Here is an 18,595-nt window from a genome sequence, read left to right on the forward strand (position 1 = left end):
AGAACCTATAATGTTTCAGAGCTAATAGCGAGGTGAGTGGATTCGGCCTCTCATGGACGTGTTTTTGTTGTGTCTTTTGTGGATTCATTGTTTTTACATGTATCATTGGTTTGTAGAGATCTAACGCTGACTGAATTCTGATTTTTGTGTCTTTCCTCAATTTATTTTTTGTGGACTGTGATCCCCTATCCCAGTGGTTAGGGTTGTATTGTTTTATTCTCGGTATTGGTACTCCTTGTGCTTTTTATCAGATGTATATAGGACGTATCAAATAAGAACTTTAACTATAATGAGAACTGAGAACTTTTAATTAAAAAACATTCGATTTGAATTAATGGCTCAAATTTACTTCATATGTTAAATACATATTACATAAATATCTTGTTCAATTAAACATTAATTAAATATTTTAAAATATGAGATAAATCTGAGTCATTAATTCAAATTCTATTGTTATTATTAAAAGTTCTCATTTCTTATTATTATAGTCAAAGTTCTCATTATAATTTGGTTATTTAATAAATATAAAAACTAAATTATTTAAAATAAGGGATAAATGGGGTACATCAATCCAGCAAATGCATACAAATACAACAACCAGCAATATTAAACGAAGTTTGTAATTTGACACCGTTCGAGAAGACCAATTTATGTAACAATAGTTGGTCTATACTTGGTAGCCAACTTTATCTATAACAATAGTTTTATGTCATATTTTATTTGTAACCATTTTATAAAACATAGGATAAAGTGTATAATAACTAGTGGCAGAAAATTGATTGCCGCAAATAAATGTATGTTTTTATTAATACATGAAATCAATATCCAAAACATGGACTAATTGATATGTTACAAGTCATAGTGGAATCAATCCAAATATTAATTGCAATCTTTATGGTAAACCATATAACCTCTGCACGCACCTGAACGCTTAACCACCTCAACATTGATCTCTCTATCCGACAACCCCGCAACTTCCACTTCAGAATTCTTCCGTTTTGAACATCTTAATTTCCAAATCTACCGTACGCACATGACCCTTGCCGTCACCGAATCATTTCCTTCCTTGGGAACCATTGCCATTGTTTATTATCTATGCTGCCCACTCCTTGCCGACAATACTCACACCTTGGTCGACCCTTACCACTCCTGCTTCGTTTACCCGTGCACCAAGAACGACCTATGATGCTCTTTTGCAAGCCTCCCCACATAATTTAAAGGCGTGAAGCAGTTTATAAAAAATAAAAATAAAAAAGAAACAAGTGAAATGAACAAAGTTGTGGTATGACAAAGCAGGAAACATTTGAGAAAACTTAACAACAAAAATGCAAGAAATTAACTTAATAGTGATCTGAATTGACGAGTTGGTGTTGGTGTTATCACGGTGGAAGGTGGTAAGCGCAATAACCGTGGAAGGAAAGAAATAGTTACGAAAGGCTTTGGCTAATATGCATAAGGATTTCCTTATGCACCGTGCATAAGCCTACATAAGTCATTGGAAATCCAGTATTGAGTATTGAGTGGTGAGTATTGAGTATTGGATATTGAGTAATAATAATTGATGTCTAGAATTTGATCCAAGGGTCCATAATAATCTATGCATGGTGCATAGATTTTTTATCTATGCACGGTAACTGCACCCGCTACGAAAGTATGGGATGAGGAAGAAGCTGTTTGATTTGCTTGTTTAAAAAATTATAAGAAGCAATACACATGGCAAAATCAGGTGGATGCAATTGATCTAACGGACAAAAATGGCCCAAAGTCACGTGACTTTCCCACTTCAAAGATACTGAATCCTTACCTAGTGAAGTACTGGTGGAGCAAAATTTGCTCAAAATGAAAAAAAAAAACTCTAAAAAGTCGAGTTGAACTAATGTGGAAATATTTGTACTTTTTTTATTTATAAAATTGATTAAATAAAATAAAATTATATATATATATATATATATATATATATATATATATATATATATATAAATAAAAAAGCTAAAAAGATAGTAATGAAATCACTTTTGAAATCTATTTGACTTTGTTTTGTTTGTTTTAATTTTTAAAAGAACATAAATAATAAATAGATAATAAGAATCAGTAAATAAAATTAAATATTGCTTAATTTGCTGGCAGAGTCCAACTGGTGAAGAGCACGATTCATGCCATTACTCAATTTTTGATGTAGAGTTTACCTCTATCTGTGTGTGTGATAAAGAAGATTAGTACTCTTTGCAGAACGTTTATCTGGACTGGGAAGGAAGAGAAGAGTAGAAAAAGTCTTGTGGCTTGGCAAAATGTGTGCAGACGTAAGTATTAGGGAGGGCTCAGCATTTTTAATCTGGATGTCTGGAATAAGATTACCATGCTTAAGTGTCTGTGGAACTTATGTCAGAAGTCAGATAATTTGTGGGTTAAGTGGGTGCATGTGCACTATATAAAAGGCAAGGATATTATGGCGTACACACCAGGTTCTACCAGCTCTGGGTGATTAGAAAAATTATGAACCTGAGGTATTTCACAAACAGTATACATACTGTGTGGAGACAAGCTATGGACAATCACCGATTTAAAATGAAAGCTATATATACTACTGCTTTGGATATTGAAAATAGAGTGAATTGGAGATATTTGATCAAGGGAAATAAAGCTAGACCTAGAGCTATCCATACAACTTGGCTTACGTGTCACAACAAGCCTAACACTAAGATAGAATGGTGAGATTTGGTCTGATTCAAGACAAGATATGCAGCTTGTGTAATTCTGAAAATGAGACTCTAGACCATCTAATTTTTTAGTGCAGATCTCTAATGGTGTTTGGAAGCAAGTTCTTAACTGGGTGGAAATGCCTCATGATCCCAAATCTTGGAAGGATGAGATTAGATGGGTGATGGAGCGGATCAACCATAGAGGGTGGAAGAGTGTTATGTTGAAGTTGGCACTATCGGAAACACCTATGGAATTTGGAGATATCATAATCATGTTGTGTTTGGAAATAATAATCATAGTTACACTAATACTATAGATAGCATTATAGAAAATATAGTATATAGAGCTTGGGGGTCAAAGAGGCTTAGGAATCATATAGCCCATCTAACGTTGTAGTGAGCTTCGTCTCTAGTCTGTTTTGAGGGTTGGATCGTGATTATCACCTCGTACTTGAATTGTTTTTTTGAATTAATATATATTCCTTGATTCAAAATAAAATAAAATAAAATAGGTAAAAAAAAGAGATTAATTTACCAATAAAAATTTATTTTAAAATTCTTAAATACATTAATTTAAATACATAAAATGTAATAAAAATAAACATAATATCTATTTATTTATTTTTTAAATATTTTAAATGATCGGACAACCCTGATATATTCTTCATATTTTGTGGACAGCATTTCGTTTGATAACAGATAACATTCAGGTCCTATATTTGTGAGGACAAATAATAAACATGTAGATCCTTTCACACCTTATTAGGTGTGAGGAAAAATAATAAACATGTAGATCATTTCCCACCTTATTAGGTGGGACAAATTCATTGTTTATAATAATAAAGGTCTAGTTTAAAATGCCAAAAACAAAAACCTTTTATGAATTGTATTCGTAAAGATGATCAATGATTACATTTAAGCAGTTTTAGTAACCATAATATGGCTGCTCAGTGAGTTTGCTTAGATATTTTAAAAAATGCAAGTCTCCTTGTTATACATAAAAATTGTGAGTATTTTTAAATTTTGAGTTAAAACATAATGATGAGATGAAATATGTGTAGTCAAACAAGTGATATACACTTACTAAATGATAGATTAGAAAAAAATTCTGCAGACAATATGTTTATATGCTTATAGTAGAAAACTACTTTGAAGTGGGATTGAATATACACTAACAAAGTTAGGCATGCACTAGAAAAATGAATCTTTTATGGTCAACACTTAAAGATAACACATTTATGGGTGTCTGGTAGAGAATGGAGCCAATTTAATAATTATTGTAAACTTACAGGTACTAAGAAAACTTATAGGTACTAAGAATTAACTTAAGAAAACTTATAGGTACTAAGAATTAAGAATTTTGGAGGAGAGACGGGTTTTGGCAGGCGGCGGGCTTTGGCAGGGAAGGTATGGCGGGCGGTAGGTTTTTGCGGGGCGAGATTTGACGAGCGACGAGTCTAAAATTCCAACCCAACTCGCCATTTTTTGACGAGTGACGGGTCGATCCGGCGGACCACGGTCCGTTTTGCCACCCCTACTTATATGCCAACTATTTTCAAAATATTGTTTGACATTCTTCATATTAATATTGTTTGACATTCCTAATATTAATATTAATATTTTTTTATGTATGTTTTTAAAGCAGTATAGAAGAAAGATATGCAAACAGTATTCTTATGATATGAGATGAAAGATGTGCAATCAAACAATGGGTGGAAACAAATTTTAAGAGGGAAGATGCAACATGAATAAACAAGTTAACAATATAAGTGCGGATGAAAATGAAAATAGGAAAAATCCTTAATTTGAATAAATATATAAAAATTAGGCGAACAATCCATTATTAAGGCTATTTAATTTCAATTATTACCTAAAATAACTTGAAAACTCTAATTAGAAATTAAAAATTTTATAATTTAAAATATTATGTGTTACATCATACTAAAACTTGAAAATTATAGAAATTAAGAGTTTGTTTGATTTGGTTTTATAAAACTATGGTTTAGTTTTTAAATTTCTAAAATAATAAAACTTGTTTGATACTCTAGTTTTACAATATTATTTTTAAAAACTATTCTCTATTTGAGAGTTTTAAGATCAGCATATAAAACAGGTTTTAGAGATTTTGATTTTTGGTTTTTAGTTTTAGACATTAATGAAAAATTTGTAATATTATACAACTTTAAAATAATTTTTAAAAATAAGATTATCATACATGTTTTCTTTTATTTTTTCTTCAAAATTATTTTTAAATTAATTTACAAAATAATTTTTAAAAACTAAAAACTAAAACTGATTCAAATAAGCTCTAAATATTTTTCATGTATAAAGTATTATAAATTACATTGTAGTAATAAAACTTGAAAAGTTTTGACATTAAATATTTTTAGATATATAGAAGTATATGTATGGTACACCATAATAAAACTATGTTCTGATGCTACATCATTGTATTTAGACTTTTAACAACTCATATCATTTGAACGTTATACTAGATCGTTATATTTAAACATGTAACAACACATACCATTTGAACATTATGCTATATCATTGTATTTAAACCTTTAACAAAACATACCATTTAAACATTATGCTTAACATCTTATACCATTTGAACATTATGCTAGATCACTATATTTAATAACACATACCATTTAAACATTATGTTAGATCATTGTCTCTAGGGTCATGCTAACGAGTGTACCATGAGCTCTTGTTAAGAGTTTAAAAATGTATGTTTTATTTTTTAAATACTTTTATTTAATGTATTAAAAATTAAAATAATTGACTTTTCTAAGAAATAAAAGGTATGTTTTCTTCAAAATACATGTCTTTAATGCATTATAAATTAAAATAATTTATTTTTTTATAAAATATTTTTTATATTCAGAATCCTTAAACAATGTCTATGAGACACTCGTTAGCACGACCCTTGTGTTTAAACCATTAACAAACCATATTATTTAAACCTTAGATTTATGAGACTTGATTACTTTCCAAATGCCTTTATTGTGTTTAAACTTGTTGTTTCGGCATAACGAAGTTTGTCAAAACTAAAATTAATAAAATTTTATCTTATATACCAACAATATTTTAACAAAGATTAAATGGATTGTCTTTATTATCGATTAAAAAAATATTAAATGAAATTGATTATAATAATTTAATAAATGATTTTACATCCTAAAAAAGATCAAAAAGCTAATTTTAAATACATTTTTTAATAATATTTTTAAAGAAAAAAAGCTTAATTTTTAAAGTTTGCTTTAGACCTTAGTTAGTGTTGGGTCGACCCTATTTCTAGCAGTCATATGACTTATATGTTCTTCATTGATTCTCTCAACTTGCCTACAATCACTTCTAAAATCCTCTTACTAAACTTGAGATTTTATTGTTAGACAATATCTCTAACCCAGCAGAAAGATGCTACATTGGGTCTTCAGTTCCAAATCCATAGCTTCAACTCTAATATAAGAACATTCTTACCTAAAAATATATACAATAACACAAGGTGAAATACTAATATCAGTGCGCTTTGATATAAACCATTGTATCACTCTATACCCAAACTACTAGGTTAAGGCATACTTGAATGATCCGTTAGGATAACTCACATTCCACAAATGTAGCCTAATATCCGAGTACAACACATCAACCTCGATGATCATGGATTTCGCAAAAGTATTAATCATCTGATTCCATATACCTAGGTAAGACAAGCCACATCAAATAGTCCATCAGAGGACCTTTAGAGCTAGCAGCGACCAGTAGCAATCCACAATTTACAAGAAAAAATAGGAGATACTCCACATCTTGAAAAAATAAAAAGGTTTCTCAGATATAATCCATCCATCACATTATAGGAGTAATAACATATCACCCCTTACACCTATGTACACCACAAATTATATATAACATCATATATGTTTGTTAACATCCTACTAGTACCCCTTAGGTTGAGTATAGTATCACAAGATAGTTACCGTCTGGTTAGAACTTCGCAAACAAAGTCTAATATCCCGAGATATCTGGTCCTAATAGTACAATGTAAGACTTAAGTTTAATTGCAAACTATACACAATGTAGTAGGCCACATCACTACACTAATAAACTATGGAGACAAAAGTTTGTTATCTCAAAATTATATACACCATATATCATGTCTAACATCACGATCCCATTAACATCTTACTAGTATGCCGTCACGATCCCGTTAACATCTTAATAATACCCCGTAGGCCGAGTCTAGTATCAGGGTGTGTCGTACCTTAAATTTTGCCTTCATGTATTTTACTATCTCATTTCTATGAGCATTTCAAAAGAAATAATTAAAAAATGTATTAGTAAGTCAACTTAGTTGATAAATGTGTAGGGATATGAGGTACATGGTCGCAGGTTCGAACCCTATTATATTTATTTTTTAAATTTTTTTTTAATTAAAAGGTCAAGAAAGTCAAATGTTGTCTTTTTGGAGTATTTAAATATTATTTTTTCGTATTTTTTAAATAGATATTTTTTTATCCTTCTTTAATCACAAAATAATAAAAAATCACAAAAAATATAAAAAATCATAATCTTTCCCGATTTGACATCTCTATTTCTAAATGGTTGCAATTTGTCATATTTGCTTTTGATTGGTTGTGATTGTATCATACTTGCTTAATTGATCGCAATTTGTCATACTTGTTTCTAATTGGTTGCTGATTGGTCGTGATTTGTCATATTTTGTCAATATTGGTTTTTTTCTTTTTTATATTTAGTAAAATAGATACAATTTTTCACAACAAAATTCAAGAACTACACAAGAGAAAACCCTACCCAGAATCTCTCACACTCATCCAAAGAACAATCACACCAAAAAAAACCAAAATCTCATTCACTAACATCTCCCTCACGTTGTTTTTCTTTCCAAAAAAAATCTCAATTGTTCACACTCATTAACCTCAAACTTCAATCTTAAACCTTCCACCAACAACTTTTACTTCACTCCATAAACCATTGAACCAACTTATAACCTCCACTAACCTTCTTCCATACACAAACTTCAAACCACCTCCATTCACAATTTTGAACCACTTCCATACAAATCTCCATTAAAATTTCACCACATATAACATAACAACCTTTATAATCGTCATCATAACTAAACCCCTCACCAAAACAAAATCTCACACTCATTTTTGACTTACAAATCAACTAAACAAACCAATTAATATGCCTTATGATATGAATAAACCAATAGCGTGGTGTATAAAATCACAAACAAAGATTCATCCTAAAAATATAAATTATCACTTAAACTCGTGGTCTTTAAAGACATGGAATGAGTCTATATATAGCAATCAATAGATGGACTTTTCTTGTTGGATTTAGGTAGTGATCAGGTTCAGATAAGGTGGAGATTCAATTAAGATTTGTTTCTCCAAAATAGCTCCACTAAAAAATTTTGGTTTATTTAAATTCAAATTTAAATCTCCATAATTTAAATTTAGAGGTTAAAGGTAGTCACTGACACTGTAAAAAGTTTTACACTATAGAAACAAATCATTTTGCCAAGTCATATAATTTTTTTAAAAATTACAGTCTGATTTATCCTGACTCATAGTCGTGATTGATTGATTGATAGTGTAAAAAATTTTTACACTGTCAGTGCATCACCCATTTTATTTTAAATTTAACCTAATCGAATAATCAAACAAATCATATTGTTAAAAGATAGCAATAATCCATATTGCACACGAGTACAACAAAAGAATAACACACTACAATTAGCTAAAATACGCGTGAACGCAACAACCTTGTCCTGCAGACAAGAATCACTTTATTTATGATCCTCGTAATTAAATTTCTTTTTGTTAGAAATAAACATTTTTCTTAATTTTAAGAATGAAAATGAACTCGTACTTAGTACATATAATATATTAGTAAATTTTAAAAAGAATGAGAAATTTGAATAACGACTTGAAATGAAGTGATAGATGGGTTTTGATTATTTATAACAATTGAAAAATTTTAAAGATATCAAAGAGATCAAATCAAACATATCATATAGTATAAAGAATCATTTGACTTTGGCTAATATACATAAGGATTTTACTTATGCACCATGCATAAGCCTACAAAAGTCATTGGATCATGTTTTTAATCAAATATTGAGTATTAAGTATTGAGTGGTACGTATTGAGTATTGAGTATTGAGTATTGAGTATTGAGTAATAACAATTGATGTCTAGAATTTGATTCAATGATCCAAGGGTCCATAATAATCTATGCATGATGCATAAATTTTTATCTATGCACGGTAACTGCACCCGAATCATTTAATGCTACGAGATTTTAGCCTTCACATAGTTTCATAATTTATCAATTTAAAAATAGAAAAGACTAACGAGTGCCCTTAAGATACTTGTAAAAAATATTTTTTTAATTTAATATTCTTAAAAGGTGTTCTGAGAGTATTAGTTAGTAACACCCTTTAAAAAAAATTAGATTAGACCATAAGTTCAACCGGTTGATTCAGGAACGTGACATTTACCTAGTCTAATTTGCCTTGAAAATCAAAAAGCATTAAATTCGATTTATAAATTTGAAAACCGTGTAAAATCGGAAAAAAAAAAGAAAAAGTAAATCGACGTTATAGCCCGCTCCTCATATCTAAATGTATTTAACTTATTTTTAATTACAAAAATCCCTTATTTCCAATAAAGAAAATGAATGATTTCATTCTTGCTTCTTTGTCGGATCATTTTTGTATAATCAGCTGAGAAATCAGAACATTGTATGACATTTCTTTTTTACTTCCAGCCTTCATTAAATTATTGAAGATGATTTATAGCTACAAAAATGGCAATAGAATTAGAAAGGGTGAGAAGATTGAGAGTATACATATGATTGGATTTTAGAATTTAAGTTTATTTTTTTGAACTAGAATAAAATAAGGTTAGGTACATTCGTTGTTAATAATTTCTAGAAATTTAGATCACAATTAAAAAATTGACATTTTAAATAATTATATATAGGACTTTTAAATTTTATAATTTAAACCGATTATAACAAAAATTTAATAAATTATAATTTTTTATTCATTTATATTACAAATAAAGAATTGCCATATAATATAGCCGAAATTCACTTTATTTCTCTAGTAATTTTTTTTTTTTAGTTTTCTCTCTCTAATATTTTTTTATTTGAATTACCCTTCTAAGCATGCAATTTAAACACTAAATTTGGGGGAAAAGCAAACAAAAAAAATATTATAGGGAGGTAAACATTACACTTAAGGGACAAAAGACATAGTATATTTATATTTTAAAGGGTGTTCGGAAAAAAATTTACAGGGAAAAATCGAATTTCGTCTATATTACAGAAAATTTTATTTATTTAACCCAATTTTTAATAAGTATGAAAAATTAGTCAAATTGATTATTTTTTCTTTGAGAGAGTTAATTTTAACAGCACAAAAATATAAATATTATATTAGTTTGATAATTATTGTTTTATATAAAATAAATATTCTATATTTAATTATAACTGGTCCAAACCTAGTTGAACTACGGTTCAACCTTTAAATCTTGAATTCCTAAGTCGACCGATTTAATACTCAATTTGGTTTTAATTATCTTGGATTTTACCTTTTTAAGCTCGACCCCGTGAAGATTATGAGGTATATTACTTTGCAGGAATTTACGTTGTAATTGAAAATCCTCAGGACATATTGATTAGTGATGGTAGCGGCAATGATCAACGGAATTTTTATGTTAGAACTTTCATCCACCTTCTAATGGTCTTGGAATTCCAAGATTGGTTCATCGCTCATTCGATTTTCAATTAGTGACGCTAATTTGAGAGAATCCCTATGGTGGAGACTCTTCCATCTCGACCAGATCTTCACCGATTGCGTCTATAACAAAGACTGGAGGTGATTTTGAATTGGAGGATTTCGAAATATTTTTGGAGATGAATCGAAAGAGATCTGATTGAATAAAGAAATATTTAATTATGAAAATTGTTGGAGCACAATGAACAAGATGAAGATGGAAGAAGAGAGAAAAACAGTTATAACAAACTTTCTCCTTTATCTCTCATTACAAAGCAAAAAATGCAATATATACTAAACCCATATTGAGCCAAACTAATTAAAGCCCAACACAAGGTCCAAAGTTAATTAACAACAAACGCTCTAAATGTGCAAGTACACCTCAACATCATCCGTTAATTCACATTCAGAGCTACAATCAACAACACCAATTCTATTCCTCAAATTGATGAAATATTCAGTTTTGACGACTTTAGTCAGAACATTTGCAAGCTGCTTCTGAGTGCTACAGTGAAAAACTTCTAGCACTCAATTCTGAACTTGATTCCTCAAAAAATAGAACTTTGTGTCAATGTGCTTGCTTCTCTCATGCAACATTGGGTTCTTCACAAGGCTTATGACAGATTTGTTATCAATCATCAACTTCACATGCTTACTCACATAGATCTTCAGATCCTGCCACAAATTCATCAGCCAAACAGCTTGACACACTGACAAAGCACTTGAAATGTTTTCAGCTTCACAAGATGACAATGCAACCACTTGTTGCTTCTTGGAGCACCAAGAAACAGGACTTCGCAGATACTTGAAAAAATATCCAGAAATACTTCTTCTGTCAACTCTGTCTCCACACTAATCAGATTCTAAATAGCATATCAGCAATGCGTCAGATTTAGCACCAGAAAGGAACAAAACTCCAAACTTCAAAGCTCCCTTAATATACCTCAAAATCCTAACAACAACTTGGTAATGTGACCACTTTAGTTTGTTCATAAACTTACTCACCATTCCAACTGCTTAATAAATGTCAGGTCTGGTATTGCAAAGATATCACAACGAGCCAACCAATTATTTAAAAGTTATAGCATCTACATCATCACCCCCGACATCATAATCTAGCATGTGATTCGTCTCAGCATGTGTGATTGCAGACTTGCAATTTGTAGACTCAAATCTCTTTAGAAGTTCATACTTAGCTGATGCAAAATAATATCCTTCTTAGAGTAAAAAATCTCCATCCCTAGAAAATATATCATATTTCCCATATCATTCATCTCAAACTCATTCATCAACACCTTCTTGAACTTGACTATCTCATCAGAAAAACTTCCAGTCAGCAATATGTCATCACCTTTTTGAACTTGGTTTGTGTTTGTCGAATGATCCATTTGGATTTAACTTCACTTTGAAGACCCATATGACGCTAATGGATTTCTTATCCTTTGGAAGCTCAATCAACTCCCAAGTCTTGTTTCGTTATATAACCTCAAGTTCTTCTTTCACAGCTTTCATCCAGACTTTCCTCTTAAGTGCTTCTTCTGTATTCACAGTTCAGAGTTTACTAACATGAAACACTTAATGACTTCACCTTCATAGTCTATTTCAATATGGCGTATCATGTTAAACTTTACAAACCTTTTAGGTATTTGTCTCATTCTTTGTGGTCTCTGAACTTGTTTTGAATCTTCTACAAAACCTGGAACAGTGTCAGCTTCTGGACCACCTCTATAAACACCATCTTCAGAATTGCCACCTTCATAAGCATGACCACCAGAGTCTGACTACCTTCAGAGTCAGGATTATTTCCAGAGTCTCCTTTAGCTTCAGAATATTCTTCCGACTCTAACTCATCTTCAGAACCTACTTCAAAATCATACTCGACTTCAGATTTAGAGTCATCTTCTGATTCTGACTAATATTTAGAGTCTCCTTCAGAATCTGAAATCGTCAATCGCACAGATTCTGAATCAGATTCATAAGCCACCGATAGCACATGTTCCTCATTAGAATCTCCTTTGTCCATGTTTACTTCTTCTGACTTCCTTTCCTTATTTGATCAAGACTACTTAACAACAAAGTGGCCAAATCTATTACAAAAGTAACACTGAACCATTCTCTTGTCAAGCTTCTCCTTTCCCTTAAGATGTTTCTTCTCATCAAAGTAGGAGGCTTCTAACTTCTGAGAACCACCATGTCTTTTCTTGGCTTTTGAGCAAGACTACTCCTAGTCCTTCTTCATAAAAGAAGCTTTCAAAACCTTTTCTACCTCTCTCTTAGAGGTTCTCTCAATTAGACGCAACTCTTGTGCTTCTAGACTGCTTTGCATGTATTTAATTCTCATGGTGCTCAAATATTTAGATTTTTAATAGCTACAACAATGTAATCAAACTAAGGAGTAAGTGATCTCAATAGTCATTTATTCTGAGAGCGTTTCTCCACAACCTTTCAGCTTATTAGTGATCAGAATCACTCTGGAGATGTTCTCTAGTAAGATTCTCATATTGATTACGTAGATACTGAAGCTTCACCTTCTTCACTAATGAGTCACTTCCATAATACCGTACTAGTGTGTCCCGCACAACCTTTGCCTTCGTTGAATTCGAGATCTTCTCAAACACATTTGCATCCACACTCTGATGGATATAGAGCAACTCTTTCTGATCCTTCTTCCTCGTTGCGCGTTTCTTTGCGCTTTCGTTGCATATGAGCAACCGACGTGTAATCGTCATTGACGAGATCATGCACATCTTGAGCACCAAACAAAACACGCATTAGAATCATCCACTGATTCTAATTCTTTCCTTCAAACACCATAAGTTTCATGTTCAAACTACTGTTTCCACCTTTCATCTTCGATATTGTGCAAGAAATCACTCAGATTCTCACCAAACACTCGTGTTTCCCGATCCCTCGAAATTAAGAAATATGATTTTGATCTTCAATTCACGGTTAATTGAATGAATCCAAAATCAAAACAATCACACACCTCACATACGCTCTTGTTTCCCTTCTAGTGAATCTGAACCGGAACTCTATATACCAATTGTTGGAGCACAATGAACAAGATGAAGATGGAAGAAGAGAGAGAAAACATTTTTAACAAACTTTCTCCTCTATCTCTCATTACAAATAAAAAATACAATATATACTAAACTCATAATGGGCCAAACTAATTAAAGCCCAACACAAGGCCTAAAACAAACTAACAGCAAACACTCTGAATGTGCAATTACACTTCGACAAAAATCTGCAGGGATCCTAGTCATTTTCCTCAAACAGCACAACTATTCCATTCTAGAATTATAATTGTTGATGTAGCTTTTTGATGTGGTTGTGCAGATCTCCGATGCAGTGGTGTGGAGGTGGACTTGTAAGATTACCACTCCAACGCCTAAGTCAGTGAATGAATAAAAGACAAACAAACGAATTTAATTAGAATTGTACCTTGATTGTACCCGTTATAACTTATATATATGGATGATAGTTAGGCCTGTTTGGGGCCACGGTAGGCTTAGAACATAATGAAAAATATATTTGTACTTCCAATACAATAATACAATTATTTTTTAAATTTATTACATAATAACTTTATTTGATCTTATAATTCCATTATTGAATACTCACTCTAATCTTAAATATATATATATATATATATATATATATATATATATATATATATATATATATATATATATATATATATATATATATATATATATATATTAAAATATATTAAATAATAAATATGTTTAGTTAATACAATAATTTATATACTTTAATTATTTAATAAATTTAAATATAAAGAGTTTAGCTTATGTGTTTTTGTGTTCCTCTAGTTTGGTTGAGTATAAAAGTTAACTTCCGCATTCATGTTTAGAGCTTAGGTTCTGCCTTTCTAATTTCTCCTAATTTCGTCTAGTACGGAAGTTAACTTTTGAATTTTTCTGATATGCATAGTTTGTTTGTTTTTTCCTATTCTTTCTCATGGATTGGACTTCATTAATTATGATATGATTTTTTTGGTTTAATTAAACGTAAAATGTTTGACATTCAAGAAATATTGAGATATGGTAGAGTGATCTAACATGCTTCAGTTTAAAGAAAAAAGCTAAACTTTTGTGTCTAGCCTTTAGTGCCACTTCATTTGATGCGGAAGCATCGTCTTTCTAAAAGCATGTTTCCCCTGTTGTTGCCACAAAAATACCAGAAGTCCAATCTCTACCCAAAGAGAAAACTTATTATTAAATTTATAACAAATTTACCGTTCAGAAGAGAAACTTAGTATCCAGAAAATTAATATGGAAGTTAACTTCTGAACTATTTTTTGGCAAAAATAAAGGTGGTTTATTTATAAAATATTTTGGTATATATTAAAGACGTTTGAAAGTCAATTTTTGGACTACGGCAAGGATACTTTTGAGCTTCTTAATATGGGATAAAAACCCTTTTGAATGAATAAACAATTTGTCTCTAATGGCCCAATACAAAACCATAAAATTCCAACTTAAAAGCTACTATATACATCAATCCAGCTAATGCACACAAATACAACAACTAGAAATATTAAATGGAGTTGTTAATTTGATACTTGCAAGTTTATATAGTAATTTGCACCATATAATTAAGTAATTAGTTAATAATTGATCCATACTTTTTTTATATACATGAATGAATAATTGATCCATACTTGGTAGCCAGCTTTCGCTCCTTTCAAAATTAATATGAATATGGGAGGAGTGAAACCCAAAAAAGGAATCTATAACATTAGGTTGGACTTCACATTGGCACAGAAAATAATCACCTTATAGTATAGTTTTATGGTATATTTTATTCGCAACCACTGTATAAAATATAGCATTTACTATCTAAGAGCAATTTATTTGAGAAGGTAAATGATCTAGACAGGTTTAACAAGAAATTTTTAGTTTGAACACGAAACAATGTTAAATTTTTTGAGAGAGATTAGTCAATTCAGTTGCGAATACTTAACTTATAAAAAAAATTATAGAATTAAGTACGTAATAACTAAATACATACCATTGATTACTCCAAATAACTGTATGTTTTTATTAATACATGAAATCGAGATCCCAAAAACATGGACTAATTTATTTGTTACAAGTCATAGTGGGATCAATCCAAGCATGAATTTGAAAATTTCAAAACAAAACATAAACAAAAAACCACAACATGAATCCTTGAAAGTTGAAACCAACAACTACTACTTCTTGGGAGCAAACTTAGACTTGATTTTCTGAACCTCTTTAGTCCCAATTTGGAAAGCCTGAGTCAAAACATTATCTGGAACAGGTGGTGTAGCATTAAACAAAGTAAGAGGAATATTCACTGTCCCTGGCAATTGACTATTAAACCCTGCAATAACAGTAGCAGGTTCCCAACCATTGTTCTTCTGAAAATGAACCAAACCTTTAGGAAACACAAATGTTTCACCTTTAGCAATGGTTTTTGTAATCAATTGATTGGTTGTTGTTATGAATCCAACGTCTAGTTGACCTTCGAGAACGAACACCATTTCTGTTGCGCGCGGGTGAGTGTGAGGTGGGTTGAGTCCACCGGGCGCGTAGTCGATTCTTGCCATTGAAACGCCGAGAGTGTTGAGTCCTGGGATTTTCTGAACATTGGCTCCTGTTACTAAGGAACCAAATGTGTTGTTTGTTGCACCTTGTTTGACTAGGAGGGTGGAGAAGAAATCATCTGCGGTTACGTTGGATGCTGGTTTGCATGTGAATCCGTTCACTAAAATTGCTGTTAATTTGAGATACAACGTTAATACATAAAAATTAATAATCTATTAACAGAGACTAAACACAAAATTTAAGATATTTATAACAATTAAAATTTAATTTTTTCTGACAATATAGCAGTAAAATTGAATAAGCAACACAATACTAGTGATGAAATATTATGAAATCCAAAGTTTTACATCACCCTAAAAATAACTTTGACAAAATGGTATAGGAAGGTACAGATACCGATATAATTATATTCATTGTTTTGTGATAAAGAGTGCTTAATTCAGACCGCGACTATTGCAATCAATAATATAACATCTGTACCAATTAAAATCACGAAACTTTTACGCTAGAGCGAAACCTTTATTTAAAACCATGATGAAATCTATCTTTAATTCTTTTGGAAGTGTTAGAGACATTTAAAGACATTAAAATTGGTAGCCTATTTCAATTTTTTAATTTAAATTTGTGTCAATAATTAAACTTTTTTCTATTAGTATAGGAAAGGGACAAATTAGGAAAATTAATCATAAACATAGGTGGATTATAAGTGCACTGCATGATTAAACAATAAAGTCAACAAAAAGCCAAATTAAAGGATTTGGTAGACCTAATACAGATATTTGGATTAACATGATTTGAAAGAAAATAGTATAAAAAAAATTGATTATAATGATTAAGGAGAAAAGTGAAAATGAAAAAGGAACTGATCTTACTTATATAGATAAGTAGTTAGCATTAAACGGAAAAATATTAATGTAAAAGTTGTACCAGAAGCATAGTCTGCGACACAGAGATCTTGAAGAGCATCGGCATCTGCTGCGGTGGCGGTGGAGGCGGTGGCTAACACTACAGCCAACAACACTCCGATGAGTTTCATCATATTTTTCTAATCGAAGACTTAATTTGAAGGAGTTTTGATGGTGAGTTGAAATGAAGTGATGGTGTGCTTTGATTATTTATAGCAAGAGAAGACTTCTGGTAGAGAGAGACAGAATAATTAATATATTGTACAAGGAATTTTCTTACTTAAAATGAAAGTGATATTAGAAAATGTAAATTATGAAATTATAATTTTTATTCAGAAATTATTAAAAATATGAGTAAATACTTTAATATAAATATTGAAGTTGTAAGGATGTTATTGTTAGGATTATCCTAATTCTCACATTGGTTTGACATAAAACTTAAAAATAATTTATATAAAATGACACTTCTTCTCACCTTACAAAGTCGATTTTATAATGATGAATTATGTCAAATACCAAAATTATATTAGAGTTTATCGATCAGATTATGAGCCGCGAACATGAGAAGATGTGTTAAAAATATCCTAAGTTTTAGATTGGTTTGGTTAAACATATTACAAAGTCGAGTTTTTTTTTAAGTTGTATAGATGTTGTTGAAGTTATAATTTAAATTCTGATTTTCAACATATATATATATATATATATATATATATATATATATATATATATATATATATATATATATATATATATAGAGGGCATATCATATGAGAATCACATATTTATATGAGAATGTGAGAATGAATCTGAACCATTGAATTTTAAAATAAATGGTAGAGATTATGGGTGAATCTTTTTTTTCTCTCTCCTACTTCATTTATTTCAAGATGCAGGAGAGAGAAAAAAAAGATTCACCCATAATCTCCACCATTTATTTTAAAATCCAATGGTTCAGATTCATTCTCACATTCTTGTATAAATATGTCATTCTCATATGATATGCCATATATATATATATATATATATATATATATATATATATATATATATATATATATATATATATATATATATATATATATATATATATATATATATATATAACTCTATTTTTCGAACAAATATTTGACATGTAATTCAAGTTTTATTTAACAATATATTTAAATACTGTAATTGAAATTAATCTCAGGCCATATTAAATTTTCAAATTGGTGGATGTAATACCTATAGATCACATAATAAATAAATTTAGTATTTTTTTAGTTCATTTAACAACTTTAAATAAGGACAGAAGATAAGGGAGTATTTTTTTTAGTTCATTGCTGTCAAATTGATGAATAAATGCACGCAACATGCTCAGTTATTTTAATATTAAAGACAATTCATTTCTTTGAGGATATCTTTCTATTAAAGACTTGTTGAGCAAATTAAATTAAAAGAGAAATCTATGTGATCATCCGCAACAAACCATCGTTTTGGTTTGGGCACTTTTTTTGAGACCTATCCACTCCAATCTTATGAGATAGCTCTCAATGTAATAAAAGTGATACAATACATGAAGAGAAAGAAAGAGAAACT

The 18,595-nt window shown here is 30.3% G+C and overlaps 1 protein-coding gene across 1 annotated transcript; it reads right to left on the minus strand.

Annotated features, from left to right (window-relative positions):
- Nucleotides 1-15,530: 15,530 nt before the first annotated feature.
- LOC131612759 (rhicadhesin receptor) lies at nucleotides 15,531-17,210 on the minus strand. The gene is made up of 2 exons (XM_058884508.1): nucleotides 17,040-17,210; nucleotides 15,531-16,281 (listed from the first exon to the last, which is right to left on the minus strand). Exons 1-2 carry the CDS (start codon nucleotides 17,149-17,151, stop codon nucleotides 15,737-15,739), a joined length of 657 nt encoding a protein of 218 aa, XP_058740491.1. The 5' UTR covers nucleotides 17,152-17,210; the 3' UTR covers nucleotides 15,531-15,736.
- Nucleotides 17,211-18,595: the final 1,385 nt, after the last annotated feature.

This window comes from Vicia villosa, linkage group LG6 (genome assembly GCF_029867415.1).
Source record: "Vicia villosa cultivar HV-30 ecotype Madison, WI linkage group LG6, Vvil1.0, whole genome shotgun sequence".
In the NCBI taxonomy this organism is placed as follows: domain Eukaryota; kingdom Viridiplantae; phylum Streptophyta; class Magnoliopsida; order Fabales; family Fabaceae; genus Vicia; species Vicia villosa.